Here is a 15,484-nt window from a genome sequence, read left to right as displayed (position 1 = left end):
TACATTTTTCTCATTTTCTCTGTAGGGAGGTCTAAAAGCTGCTCACAGACACATCTGGGTACAGAGAAGGGGTGCAGGGTCCTGACAGAGTGTCACTTGCATTGAATTTTATTTAATTTTCTGGTTCCAAGCACTGAGGCGAATTGAGGTTGGGGAGCCTCAAGACTGAATCAGGCAATTTCATTTGGGTCATTTTAAATGAGATGTTATTTTTAGATTATGGAATACTAAAAAAGAAATCTCTCTTTCCTTACTTTGGTGTTTTTCTTTCCAGCAGGTCAGCTCAAGCAATGTCATCTTGAAGACGGGGTTTGATTTTCTGGACAACTGGTAAAATGTGTTAGATGGGAAAGTACCACAAAACACCAAGGGCCCCTGAGTGTTTGCAAAGTGGTGTGGCGGGGGGACTGGAAAGGGCGGCGTTTCCTGGGGTCGTTTCCTGGTTTCTATACACAGTTTTCTTAATCTTTTGGAAACTGGTAAATATATCACTTTGTCTAGATTTCCAGACTTTTCCCTTTTTTGGTAAGACCAGATAGATATTCTATTTTCAATGCTTTAATAACAGAAGTTTTACATTTGGAATTTTTTAAAGACTAGAATTCAGTAAATCTTGTAAATAAAACTTCTGTTCCAGTCGCATGCAATTTTCCCCCTCTGTGTCACAAAAATTATAACAGTGATATCTGTCTCCTCCTTTATCCCCTCCTTTTTCTGAACGTGTGGAGTTACCTTTGATGAGTGATTGTTAGTGCTGTCCTCAGCAGTGGTGACGTCTGCATGCTAGCTGTGGTCATGGAAGGGTGTGCTCTCCACCCCGCCACCCCCACCCCTGCTCTGGGCCATCCAAGGCTTCCCCCACTGAAGCCACATTTCTCGAATCATGTGCCACCATCCACTCTTGCATCATTTCCAGGAAACAGACTTGACTCATGGCAGAGGGCGTTTTCAAGCTGCCCCAATACTTACTCAAATGATTCATCATTGTTTAAGAGTTGCATGCTTAAATGTTTTGTATTAACTTTTCATTATTTTGTATCTAGACTTAGCGGTTGTAGAGCTACCACTTCTCTTGGATTTGTACTGTTCTCCTTTTGGAAGTTCTTCACTACTTACATGGCTTGTGTATTTCCCTACCTGGGCACCTGCAGGTGTCACTGGTGGGCAGGGCTTTTTCTGGTTAGTTGTGTGAGACCTTCCAGCATGAGACTGGCAGGGGCTCCTTCATCCCAAGGACTGGTCAGCCTGCGTCACCATGGACCCTCCCCAAGCGCTGAGCGTCAGCATAAGTGGAAGAGTCCAGTTTCTGCACGGACCCAACAGCACTCCCTGGAGACCTTTGTGGTCATGTCAGTGGCATCTCCTGGAGTGGGACCTCTCTGTCCAGTGCTGCTCCGCTGGGGGCAGCTCCCAGGATACTCAGGGGAGCAGCTTGGCCCATGCCCCCGATGGTGTGGGAGGAGTGTGGGCCTTACCCTGGAGTGTCTGTGCCCTGACCATGGACCCTGAGCTGCATGAACCTGCAGGACATACCCAGGCGCGATCTGAATGTCACCTCTCACTGTGTTCTCCTCACCTGAAGCCTTAAACCCAGCGAGTCCTGCCAGTGAGCACCTGCTCTCAGCATCAAAGTGTGTCTTTTAAAAAATGCCTCTTTGTTTTATAGAACAAATCTGAAATGATTTCCAGAACATTTTATTTGTCCCCACATGGCAATTTTTTTTCTAGGAGAGTTACTACCAAAGCTGTGGTTTAGCCAGTGTTTGGTTTGGTTCCTGCCAATTGCTTAATGTCCCTAAACCTCATTTGCTTCCTTGGGGTACTGGATTTGACCTTTCTCCTTTAGTGACTGTCTTTATTGTTCAAATGCAGGTTCTTTCTGTACCATTTAAGTATAGTTGAACTACAAAAAGGAAAAAAGTTTTCTAACATGGTGGTGAGGGAAAGGAGCCTAGAAATCCCATCTGGAATAGCACAGCAGGGGTCAGCCCCTCGGACCAGCTGCGAGCCTCCAGCCTGGCTGACCACCTGCTGGGATGAGGGCAGTGACCTGACACTCCAGGCAGACGTGCAGACATGAGTTTGTACTCCTTGGTGTTGGCAGCAAAGAAGAAAGATCTTTGTCCTGGGACAATTAGCCCAAGGTGAGCTGTCTGTTCTGGCAATTTCTTTTCTGCTTTCTCCTAAAGCCCAGTAACCCCTCCAAGTTCTCCTGGGGAATCCTAGAGGGAATCCTAAAGTCATGTTGCTTTGCTCCACTTTCAAAAGTAAAGGAGAGAGAGAGAAGCAAAAGCCTGGAGGACGCTGGCTCATGGTCAGCATCTTGCCTGACCTTCCGGTCCTCCTTGTAACCACAACATTCTATACAAAGATGGCTCCTTTCCTGTCCTGGGAATCTATATGTTCTGTATATTCATTCAAATAAGGGAAAATTAAGCTCTTACGTTTGCCTCCTTTTTCCCCACCGTGTATCAGCATGGAGCTTCTGAAACCAGGAGTTTCTATTTATTATTTTAAAAATACGCACTTTGTAGCTGAAGCATGCGTGTTTCTGTATTCCCCACACCCCCAGGCCCTGCATCTGGGATTCAGCTCAAGGATTCATTGTCTTGCTTTTGAGTGACTGTATTTTACAAATCTCTCCCAGGAAGTTAGAAGCCAGTCTCAGTTCTTTCACCTGGGGGTCCTTCCCTCACCCCCTTGGGTCTCAGAGCGATGCCCACTTGAGAACCGTGGGGTTGCAGCCCCTAATGGGTGTCTGAAAGACTTCCCTTTCTTTGCGCCTCTTTCTTTGATACGTTTTCAAAAATGAAAATTCTTACTGAATCCTTGTAACTTGGTTGCGTTTTATATTAATAGCCTTTAATAAAGTCATTTAAAATATTCTAGACATGTCTGTTTAGGCCTCTGCTGGGGCCAGGAAGCCTGTTAGGATGATTGTTATTAAACACTGAGAAGAGGAAATGGATTCTTGCTAATTAAACCAGCATGAAACCCCATGCCTGACCTCTAGTGGCACAATGGATAAAGCACTGAACTGGAGTACTAAGGTTGCTGGTTCGAAACCCTGAGCTTGCCAGGTCAAGGCATATACAAGAAGCAACTACTACCAGTTGTTGCTTCCAGCTCCTCTCGTTTCTCTCGCTCTCTAAAAATCAATAAATAAAATCTTTTAAAAATATCCCACCTTGCACAATCCTGACCTGGTCCCCTTAAAGTTTTGTGGAAATCAGTGTCGAGGTATACAGGCCCCCAGCAGAAGGGGTGGGCTGTGTCCTGAGGGCTCTAGTATTGCCCTTGGGTGACATACTTATCACATCGAATGATTGACTAGAGAGAACAGATATTATTTATTGTCCTAAAAGCATTCACATTGAATCTGGTAGAGCTGATTTTGGGGGGGAAGAAATACAAATTTAAGTCTGTCCAGTCAGTCCATTTCTTTACTGTGCAGGTGGTAAGTTGCCAGAGGAAAGTTTCTAGGTCTGAACTTCTCTATGTTGAATGTGCTTTTAAGACACCCATCAGGAATAGGGTGATTGAGGTTGACAGACTTCTGACTTATCATGCACAATGGGGCGTTGCTGCCTTTGAGATCTTGGGGAGCAAAGATTTCTGGGTGAACAAGTGGTTGCTGCTGACTTACTGCTGTCCAGTGACTTGGATGAAGCCTGTGGGCCCAGTACACCTGCACATGGTGAGAGGAACTCAGAATGTCATACTGATATATCTTTTTGCCGTCGACATAAAGACAAAATATACCTGGATGTGTTTAGCACTTTGGAGCAAGGAGGGAAGATGTTGAATCTGGGAGCAAGAACGCACTCTTGTGGGGTGGGGTATTCATGAGGCTTTCTAGTCATTTTGTCAGTCTTACTCATGCTTATGTGCAATTGAATGAACTTAATGGCCCCTCTGGTGTGTTGTTACCAAAAGGGGGCACCCTACAAGGAAATCAGCAATTTGGAACCCCACCCAGACTAAGGCAGTCAGTAAGCAAGCAATTCTGAATATAACATCAGCTTAAAACTCAGGAGCAGTAATTCCAACTGAAAACTTAAATAAAAAGGTACCAACTGCTAACGGCAACCAAGAGTATAAAGTGTCCAGCAATCAACTTCAACAAATACAGGAAGACATTTCTAAAGAAAACTATAAAAATGAAATAGAAGGCATAAAAGATGAGATCATTTTGGGTGAGATAACTTAATAGTATAAAACCGTCATTTTTTCCCCAAAGCATTTTATAAAGTTAGTGCAGCTTCCACAAAAACTGCTGTTGGATATTTAAAGAAATTTGACAAGTTGACATTAAATTGTAGATGGGGGAGAACAGTTCACCAGGGACAAGGGGTTGTAATGCATTATGAAAATACATTACAAAGCCATAGACATAGGGTGTGGGTATTGGTGCAGAGGTAGACGATTGGACCAATGAGACAGGATGGAGACTTGGGATAAACCCATACATACATATGAGGGGACTTAGTCTAAAATCCAAGTGCCACTGCAGACCATCAGGGTTCACTGTGTGGACAGAGAAATGTAGATTCCAGCCCAACACCACATGCAGGGTGGGCTACATATGGAGACAAGACCAAGTTAAAGAGGGTAGAAGTATAAAGCTAACAGGCATATCTTATGGCCGAGGGTAAAGCAGGACTTCTTCAATGAAAGTTCAGAGTACAGACCATAAAGCCACATATTACATTGCATACATGGAAATTCAGGATTTTCATCAAGGGAGTAACCATGGATAGAACTAATTAGCTGAAAGAATGGGAGAGGATGTTTGCTATGTCAATTGCAGTAAAGGGCAAGCATTGAGAATATATTGGGTATTCCCGCAAAACAACAGGAGGCCAGCAACCTCAACAGATAACTATCATTAGAGAAAACGCTTAAAAACTAGGAAGCCTATGAAAAGGTGCTTCAAGTAATTGGTTATCAGAAAAAAATTATAGAGTTGCATAATGCCAGAAATGGGTTAGGGCAGTGGTTCTCAACTGGGGCAGTTTTGCTCCCCACCCTAGGACATTGGGTAATGTTGGAAGACATTTATCACCACTGAGGGAATGGAGAACGTGCTGTGGACACTCAGTGGGTGGAGACCAGGGATGCTGTCAAACATCCCGTAGTGAGCAGAACAACCCCACAGCAAGGACTCTGATCCAAAATGTCAGTGGTGTTGAAGCTGAGAAACCCTGGGATAGCAGACGTACAGATACTGTGTCAAGAGTAATGTAATATTTTGCCACATATCCTGCAATTCCCACCAAAGATATTTGTCTTAAATTCTTACACAGGCACTTAAGGGGATGTGTACAGGACTGTTTGCTGCAGTGCCATTAGTGAGAATTGGGGACAAGCTGGGTGTCCATTTGGAAGGTGGTTAGATAAATGAGATGCCCCCACCATAGGTTATTAGGTGGCACTTAAAAGCAACAAATTCGATGGACACATGGGAACATGGATGTATCTGAACAAATAGAGTACTTGGTGGATAAAAGCAACAAACAAAATGGACCAATGATGGCAATGTGCTGGTAGGCACCTTCTTGCAAAGAAATTTGGAATTTTTCATAATCCAGGATTGTTACTGATCTCTCAAATCAGACGAGGCTCACTTGTTTCTCTGGTGTGTTGGGTTGAGGTAGCCATTGCCCAACATTGGTTAGATCCTTTGTGGCGCGTCTCCAGTTGTAATTTGTGTATATGAAATCACACCAGCTGTTTGAGGTAGGGCAGGACACTCTGCAGAAGAGGTGATTTTATCAGTTGGCCTGTTGCCTTTTCCACAGCAACCCCAAATTTACTCCATCTAAGAATCTGTCATGCAATAAACTCATATACAGTAGTATAAGTGGAGATCTTTAAAAATTATGTCAAAAGTTGTAATTATAGTATAGAATGTGTGGGAAACAGAGTCGACTGCTTTAACACCACACCAGCATTTTGAAGCATTTATGGCCAATTTTTTTTTTTTGATGAAAATGTCCAGGTTCAAGTAGAAAACAATGTCACAGGGACAGTCCAGATTAGAAATGAGGTCTACATGCATCCCTGGCAACACATAGGCCCTGGCCGTTTGCTTGTGCTGCGTACTCCACCTCCCTGTCGCTACTCCCTCATTTTGTCTTCAGGTACTGATTCCTGCCAACATCTGGCTCCGGGATTCGTTGGTGTATAATACAGACCTAGTTGCTACCCTCATGGCTTGCAGTCTAGTGGAGGAGGCGGACTAAGCATATGACTATGTGAACAATTTCATAGTTGAAAATTGTAAAAAGTAAATATTTCTACTTCTGGCCATGACAGAGTAATAAGGAGTGGACTTACCCTCTTGTTATAAACAACTAGAATATTGGAGAAAATACAGGGTGGGGAAAATACGGGAAACAGAGCTTATTCTTGTATTATTTATTAATAATTGCATTATTTTCTATACAAACAATTTTTAACCTACCTGTGCCCCTCCCTGTACAGGAAAGAATGATTTATAGACTTTGGACAACAACCAATGCAGGACTGTGATCCCAAGAGAAGGGCAAAAAGTGATGTAGCCTTATGATTGTCCAGCTTTCTGACTTAGGCATTTTCTAGACTGTGCTGCAGGAAGTCTTATTGAACTGGGAAGAATGAGTTTGGGGAGGAAGAGGGAGCTGGAACTTGTAGGCAGGAACTATGCGGATAATTCCCTTGGAGGGTGTTGGAGGCAGTTTCTGGATCACAGCACAGGGAGGAGGAAATCCTAACAGAGCCTGTTGATATTGCTCAAGTGAGGACAATTAATTTGGAGCTGGGGAAGCCAAAGGGGCTAGAATTGGAAGGGCAGAGTTCCAGAGAAGAAGAGTTACAGCAATCTGCATAGGAGTTTCATTAAGTCTTTGGCCAAAGACCAACCTGTCCACGTGTTTGGTGAAACCCTAATGGGCCAGGCAAGAACAATCTCCATGGAAATAGCAGCTCTCAGGAAGGTGAGAGGACTTTGCAGTTTAACACAAATATTTTCCAATTGCTTCAGACATACAGGTTCCCTCACCTTGAACTGCAGTGACCCACTGAGATGGAGTTTATTTTACTTGTCCAGAAGTGGTAATTTTCTTTACCTCCAGCTGTCGGTCATGGTGCCCTAGAACTTCCTGGGGTTTGCCCTTATACAGAGCCTGACTCCAGAATTATCCCCAAGGGCCTGAAAGGGAACATGAGAAAAAGGAAGCTTTAAGCCAATCCCAGCGCATGATACGACTGCTGAATAGTTTCCAGCTCCTGGTCCCAGTTGAATGGCCCTTATAAACTGGAATAAGTCCTTGTAGAGGCTGGGCCCCAGAACCAGACTCGTGTGGTTTGGATCTTCTTGAAGGCATGGTGACAGATGAGGTGGCCCATCAGGACCTTTCCTCCTTACAGTTCAGTTCAGTTGGAAGTTGAATCAGCTGGTTTTTAGGTCAGACATTCTGGGGGAACTGATTATAACCAGCTTTTCTGCATAGCCAATTTGATGGAGGGCAATTTTTTGTTTCTGAAGTAGTTATTTGAACAGAGCTTCATAAAAAATATCTATTACAATAACAGTCATCATTTATTGTTGATAAGTGCGTAGTTCCTCATTCACACCTAGGGGACCTCACCCCATCTCAGCTTGTCCCCTCCCACTCCAGTCTTCACCCCTCAATAGGCATCAGCAGTAGGCTGAGCCCTTGAGTTGGCTGAGAGTTTTTATTGGTTTTCTACTGATGCTATAAAAATTGCCACCAATTTGGTGCTTTCAATTCATTATCTTACACTTTTGTAGATTAGATGTCGGACACAGGTCTCACTGAGCTAAAATCAAGGTGTCAGGATCTCATGGCTAGAGGCTCCAGAGAGAATTCACTGCTCCCGTTTGTAAAGGCCACCCCTGTCCTTAGCTCATGACCCCACCCCCATGTCTGGGTCTCTGGCTCTTCTTCCGCATTTCACTCCCCTCTGCTCTTGACGTCATGGGACCCACTTGGATAATCCAGGATAATCTCCCCATTTCGGAGTTAACCAATTACAGCCTAAACTCCATCTGCAATTTTAATTCCCCTTTGCCATGTGACATGGTCACAGATTCCAGGAACGTGGTGGTAGGAGGGGGAGGGCATTAGTCTGCCTGCCTACCACAAGACATGTTTTTAATTACTTGGTAAGATCACCAAAATGTCCCAGAGGAAGGAACATTTAAACCAGGAGAGTAGTAAGAAAACCACTACCATCAACAGTTCAGGCAAGAAGTAGTGAGGAGTTGGCCCAGATGGGCAGCGCTGGAGATGGAGGCAGGATGGACTTAGGAGACATTTGGGAGATAGCTTGGCAGAGCAGGCTGCCACTGCAGAGCAGTGGGATCTATTCTCACCCTGGCATAACACAGCTGAGAACGGCTGCTCCGATTACGAGGAGGTAACGTCTGCACAAAAGCCAACCTGACCCTCCAGAGTCAAGGTCACACAAGAAATGGGAAATTGTTGGCCATTTCATTGGCCACAGGCTCTCCTCAAGCCAAGTCTGGGTGTCAGTGTTGGTGTAATCCTACACATGGTTTACCTCAGACAGACAAGCTCACTTGATGGACGATTCCTTCCATCTTGATCACGTGTCCCTACTCCCAACAAGAGGAGGAGTCCCCCTCCGTTCCCCTTGGATCTGGGCTGGCCCTTGTACCAACTCTGACTCAAAGAATGTGGGTAGTTACCTTGTGTGACATCTGAGCCTCAGCCTCTCGAAGCTGGGCAGCCTCCACTCTTGCTCTCTTGAAATGCTCCCGTCTTCATGCAGAGAGCGTGGTCTGACCCACGTGGGCAGCCATGTGGGAGAGAACTGGGGCCACTCAATCCGCAGACCCAGCCAGCTGCCAAACACTTGGTGAGGACAGCAGGGCCAGCCAGGCTCCTGCTTGAGGACTATCTTGGCCTAGGCCACCATCACAAGTTAGCTTAGAAGTTTCATTTCTCACAGTCCTGAAAACTGGAAGTCCAGCTCTCTTCCTCTTATATGGACACTAATCCCATGATGGGGAGTCTACTCTCATAACTTATTCACCTGCCGAAGGCCCTGCCTCCAAATCAACCCTATTGGGAGTTAGGGTTTCAACATATACATTTAGGGAGTACAGAAACATGCATCCGTAACACCCACCTAGTGAAACACATGAGGAAGCTCGACTGACAACATAATGAACCCAGGGGAGCCACCTCCGCTGAGCCCAAATATCAACCACAGAATCGTGAGCAAAAACACGGTCGCTATTGTATGCACTGGATGCTGGGTGATTTGATGGGAGCTGGGCAAGATAACTGATGTGCCTTTTCCTCTGCTATCGCCCCTCCCCAAAGCTAACAGTGGATTTCTGTTATGAAGAAGGCAGAAGAGGAAGAAAAAAAGCAAAAGAAAATTGTTTTAATTGATTTTATTGGGGCGACAGTGGCTAACATAATTATACAGGTTTCAGGTAACACATCTCTGTACACCATACTGTGTGTTCACCCCCCAAGTTAAGTCTTTGTCCATCTCCCATACCCTCCTGCACCCCTCCCACCCTGGCAATCATTACACTGTGTCCTTGTGTTGTTGGGGTGAGGAGGGTGGAGGGATTGAGCAAAAGAGCAAAAGAAATTTTGCCCAACCAGATAAGCTGTGTGGAGTGGAATTCCTACGACAATTTGCACTGATTTCTGCGCTTACTGGTTATAAACGGACAGATGCATTATCTTTGGAGGGCCCTTGGCTATTTGCAAAATACTGTCACTCGTCTTCATTCTCTCTCAATTACTGAAATGACAGATGGCGGCCACCAGGGCTGTAAGCACAAAGAGGAGCCCTGGGATGACGGCAGAGCCCCTAGTAGGGCTGCTGGAGGCTGGCAGAGCTCAGAGGAACAGAACTAAAGATAGATTTTCACATGATGCCCAGCGCCCAACTTCCATGACTGGGCGGTTCGTCAGCCAGCGGGCGTGCACTGTCCCCACTGCTGGGGCAGTGAGGTAACAGCAAGACATATAAAGGTGCCATCACTGCTTCCGGAAGTCTAGCTGGAAAGGCAAAGGAAGCTACAATTTAAAAAAGGTTTATTGCTAACCTGTGTTTTACTGTCTGTGAGTCACTGTAAGTTACCAACCTGTCAGGCCTACAGAGTTAGAGAAGGTAACAGAACAGAGAACAGGGGTGTGGAGCAGGGGGGGAAGCCTCCAGAAGACACGGGGTTACTCCTGTAATACTTTTGACCTCTCAGGTGGAACTGTCCCAGGAGGCAAGTAAGTTAGTCGTTTCCCTGTGGTCACGAGGTGGTGTGTCTCATCACTTGTGGTTGAGATAGCAAGAGCATTTGAATTATTGTAACAAGAATTATCATTCATTAAACATCTAATATGTGCCAACTGGCATCCTGGATGTTTTGAGTCATTTAATCTTTGCAACACCTCCTGTGAAGTTGGTATTGCTATTAATCTCATTTTTAGATGGGGAACCTGAGGCTCAGATTGGTTGAATAACTTCTGCAAACACAAACAGCTAGTACGTGGCAAACTGGGATTCAAGGCCCCGTTCACCTGACTTCTAAGCATGTGCAGGACCACTGTGCAGAGGCCAGACAATCCTTCAAACTTAATGAAGCAGTCACTTCCTAAAAGAGAAATCTATTTCCTCGAAACATCTTTATGCTTCCTCATTCATAACATCCAGTTCACTGACCTGTGACTCCTGGAAGCTTTTTGTCCTTTTTCTTAGAACACAAAAGGCACAAAGAGCTCATTTCTGAGCACCTTCTTTGGATGGGCTTATTTGTTGCCCAGCAAAAAAATTAATGTGGTCACTTTAACACCCAGCTTACATGCCTAATGTTCTTGCCCTTTAAAAAAAGAATAAAAGCATTGTTCCCTGTCCTCCACAGGGCCCTCAGTGCCTTATGCTGCCTTGTCCATTTGGGTTGGATTGCTGAGTGTCTGTCACAGGGAGGGGAACCTGTATCTGTGAGGGGAAGACACATGTTTTGGGGGCCAACAGCCCAGCTTAGAGAGGAAGTCACCTTCAAAATGTACAGGCAGTGGGCGGAGTGGAGGGTGGGCAGGAAGGGGGAGGGGACTAAGAAGTACAAACATCTAGTTATGAAATAGCCATGGGGCTGTCAAGTATAGCACAGTACTATGGATGGTGCCAGGTGGGTACTAGACTAATTGTGATGATCCCTTCTTAAGGTGTTGAATCACTATGTTGTACACCTGAATTGAATATAATATTGTATGTCAACTGAAATTTAAATGTTAAAAATAATTGTTAAAAAAGTCCAGCAGCGGCAACAGCAGTAGGGGCTGGCTGGGACTCTCTGTCATCCTAGCTTTCAGAATTCGGCCCAACACCTACCTCTCTCTGAGCATCATAGTCTTCTTAGATAACACTTCTGAAGTTCCTGACACAGAATAGTCACCTAGTCACTCCTTCCTAGCATGGGCTTACACCTGCATGTGCATTTAAATTACGTCCTCCAGCCCTGGCTGGTTGGCTCAGCAGTAGAGTGTCGGCCTGGCGTGCGGGGGACCCGGGTTCGATTCCCGGCCGGGGCACATAGGAGAAGCGCCCATTTGCTTCTCCACTCCCCCCTCCTTCCTCTCTGTCTCTCTCTTCCCCTCCCGCAGCCAAGGCTCCATTGGAACAAAGATGGCCCGGGCGCTGGGGATGGTTCCTTGGCCTTTGCCCCAGGCGCTAGAGTGGCTCTGGTCACGGCAGAGCGACGCCCCGGAGGGGCAGAGCATCGCCCCTGGTGGGCATGCTGGGTGGATCCCAGTCGGGCGCATGCGGGAGTCTGTCTGACTGTCTCTCCCTGTTTCCAGCTTCAGAAAAATACAAAAAATAAAATAAAAATAAATAAATAAATTACGTCCTTCACAAAATATATTTACACGTGAGACATTTTAACAGCATTTTAAATCGTATAGTGTTTTAGACACTATAGGGTGAATTCATTTCCAAGTCTGGGTTGCACAGCTTCCAAATCATGCTGACAACTTGTGCTTCTTATCCTTAATAACCCAGAGGGTGTCGTGGCCTGACCCTGGAGTCCGTGGACGCATGAGAGCTGTCTGGGGATACACAGTGGTAGCGGCACAAAAGCTCCATGGCTCCGGAGACAGATGGGTCGATGTGCTGTGCAATGTGGAAAAACTAACCTTTCTCTCAAAGTCTCAGTTTCCTTCTCTGCACATGAGACTCACTCCCCATGTCACAAATTGTGGGGCTTTGTGAAGGGAGATCCGCTTGTTGGTCTGACCCTCGAGGTGACAGAGGGGAGCTTGGGTGGTTACATGGTTCTGCCATTGAGTCTTGGCCATGTCTGAGGGGGTAGTGGAGGCTGGACTCCATCAGCAGTTTTTAATCTGTAATATATGAATGAATAACACTCCAAGGGGATGTTTCAGGGGACACCTTGGGAAGGCTCGAGGCTGGTCAGGCCCCTTCAGCTAGGGAGCTCTAATTTGATCTCTCTCCTTCACTAAGGCTTAGCATCAGCCCTTCGCTGTGAAAGAGGTTCTGGTGAGAAAATCAAGGTTGGAACGACTAGGCAATACAAGTTCTTGGGTCACTTCGGCTTCTCATGTTCTCTGAGGCGAAGGAGTTCTCAGCTCCCTGAGAGTTAAGCTCAGCCTTGGCGGAAGTCACAGCTGCCCCGGATTAGAAACCACTTTCCAGGAGATGCCTGTCCTGCTCCTGGACAGAGCTGAGCTGTCCCATAGAGTAGCCACTAAGCTCTTGAAATGGGCTGAGTCATAATTGAGATGTTGGAAATGCAGGGTACACACCAGATTTCCAAGGCTTAATGTGAAAAAGGAAGGGTATTTATCTGAACAATACAAAATCAGTATATGGAAAAGACAAATACACCCCCATGCTCACTGCAGCGTTATTTATAATAGCGAAGACATGGAAACAACTTAAGTGTACATCAGTAGGTGAATGGATAAAGAAATGAAGTCTGCATATACAATGGAATATTATTCAGCTATAAAAAAGGAAACCCTGGCCCTGGCCGGTTGGCTCAGTGGTAGAGCGTCGGCCTGGCGTGCAGGAGTCCCAGGTTCGATTCCCGGCCAGGGCACACAGGAGAAGCACCCATCTGCTTCTCTACCCCTCCCCCTCTCCTTCCTCTCTGTCTCTCTCTTCCCCTCCCGCAGCCGAGGCTCCATTGGAGCGAAGATGGCCCGGGCACTGGGAATGGCTCCTTGGCCTCTGCCTCAGACGCTAGGATGGCTGTGGTTGCAACAGAGCGATGCCCCAGAGGGGCAGAGCATCACCCCCTGGTGGGCATGCTGGGTGGATCCTGGTCGGGCGCATGCGGAAGTCTGTCTGACTGCCTCCCCGTTTCCAACTTCAGAAAAATACAAAAAAAAAAAAAAAATGGAAACCTTGCCATTTCCAACAACATAGTTGGACCTACAGGGTATTACACTATGTGAAATAAGACAAAGATACTGTATGACCCCACTTATATGTGGAATCTTAAAAAACAACAACATAAAAAACAACCTCGTAGTTACAGAGAGTAGACTGGTGGTTGCCGGGGGTGGGGGACTAGCATGGAACAAAATGGGTGAAGGCAATCAAGGTATGAACTTCCAATAATAAGATTTTAACACAGTTCCAGCCATGGCTCACATTACGTTTCTCCTGGGCAGCGTAGTTTAGCTCCTCTCCTTCCAGAGGGCCTTCCCATGCAGTCTTCTGTCTGACTCACACACAGTAGGGCTGAGGTGTGTCCTGGATGACTACTCGTCATGTGGACAGAATATGAAATCTTGTCCTGCTTATGGCCTCTGTGACTTTGACCAAGTCTGCTTCCTTCTCTGTAAAATGGGGATCCCTGGCAGCACCCCAGTGGTTCTGGTGAAACTCAGACCAGACGATGGATGGAGCCTTCAGGAGGTCACAAGGCTGAAAAGGCTGATGCCCAGAGAAGTGCTGTGGCATTTTCATGCTGGGCCTGAGACCTGTCCCTGCTGGGCCAGCATTCTTTCCTACCACTAACCTCTATGCCACACTCTCTCTCCTGACCCGCTAGTCCAACGAGTTGTCAGATTAATCTGACAGAAGAGGCCCCTGCAAAGGGCAGGGTTGCCCTTTGGGATTTTGGGCAGGAAAAATAACAAAACTGACTTCAAATAATTAACAAAACTGACTTCAAATAATTGTATGACATGGGCCCGGGGTCAAGCAACATTTTAATGCAGCAGCTTTCCTTGCAAATAACCAAGCAATTTTGAATCTTTCAGGTCCTTCTTTCCAGTGACTCCTTTACCCCCCAAGATAGGTGGTGACCATCCCTCTCCTCTTTTTCCATTTGAAGACAAAGACATCCTACCAAAGGACGACAGAGCAGTAAGTATCCAGGGCCCAGAGGACCATGTCATGTGGCCTTGCTGGAGCTTCTGTGGCTTTGCTGTTATTGGGTAGCACTGTGGGGCAACCCAGGGAGCATCCACACCCCTAAACTGCAGCTTCTTTTTTTTTAAGTGAAAGGAGGGGAGATAAGAGACAGACTCCCAAATGCACCCCAATTGGGATCCACTGGCAACCCCTGTCTGGGGTCAGTGTTCAAATCAACCAGGTTATTTTTAATGCCTGAAGCTGACACGCTAGGACCAACCAAGCCATCCTTAGGGCCCAGAGCTGATGCTTGAACCAATTGAGCCACTGGCTTCAAGAGGGGAAGAGGGAGAGAAGGGGGAGAAGGAAGGGGAGAGAAGCATATGGTCACTTCTCCTGTGTGCTCTGACCAGGGATTGAACTTGGGACGTCTGCACACTGGGCCAACACTCTATCCATTGATCCAGCCAGCCAGGGACTAAACTATAGCTTCTAAAGCATCCTTGGGTGTTAGGTTTGGGTGGGGAACATACCTGGTATCACAGGGGAGGCGCCTGGCCTGGGGGACCAGATGGTGCCTGAGTTGTCACATCCTGAGTCTTAGAACTGAGCCCAGTGACTTTGGATGCAGGAGGCATCTGTCCACACATAGCTCTCCTTCCTCTGGAGCACAGGCTGATGCCATGGGCATCTCTAACCTCAGTTACTGGGGGTCCTACTGGACAGCACAGCACCTCAGTCTCTATGGGAGGCACCAGGTGAGTGCAGGTAGAAGGGACTCTGGTGTCACAAACTGAGAGTCCCTGCTGTGCAACCCGGTGGTGACACAACCTCTCTCAAAGGTCATGTTGACCTTACAAGGGCACAGGAGGCTGGAGACAAGTGCTGTTGACAGAATGCCCGACTCTGCCGCCCTTGTTTTCAGAGCATCCCATGACGACTCAGGGAGGTGGCAGGAGGGAAGAGGTAGAGGGGGCTCCTCTCCTGGTGCCTAAAAAGACTTCTCACAGCTGCCTTACTTCTATCCCCTGTCCTGGCCACCACCTCCAAGGTGACGCCTGTGCCCTCTAAGAGACATGATGCAATTTGTGACTTTGTTCTCTCCTAGGAA

At 46.6% G+C, this 15,484-nt stretch overlaps 1 protein-coding gene across 3 annotated transcripts in view; it reads left to right on the top strand.

The window, feature by feature from the left end:
- Window positions 1-2,885, top strand: part of C1H1orf198 (chromosome 1 C1orf198 homolog) — a 37,796-nt gene extending 34,911 nt beyond the window's left edge. For 2 of the 3 annotated variants that reach the window (XM_066235842.1, XM_066235827.1), the window contains exon 4: window positions 275-2,885. In XM_066235842.1, the coding sequence (XP_066091939.1) occupies window positions 275-334 (60 nt within the window). In that variant the 3' untranslated portion in view covers window positions 335-2,885. The remainder of the gene's footprint in view (window positions 1-274) is intronic. The other variant, XM_066235834.1, reaches the window with a different exon arrangement.
- The last annotated feature ends 12,599 nt before the right edge of the window (window positions 2,886-15,484 follow it).

The sequence above is a fragment of the Saccopteryx bilineata genome, chromosome 1 (assembly GCF_036850765.1).
Source record: "Saccopteryx bilineata isolate mSacBil1 chromosome 1, mSacBil1_pri_phased_curated, whole genome shotgun sequence".
In the NCBI taxonomy this organism is placed as follows: domain Eukaryota; kingdom Metazoa; phylum Chordata; class Mammalia; order Chiroptera; family Emballonuridae; genus Saccopteryx; species Saccopteryx bilineata.
The sequence above is the reverse complement of the archived record's forward strand: the minus strand, read 5'-3'. Positions and strand labels throughout refer to the sequence as shown.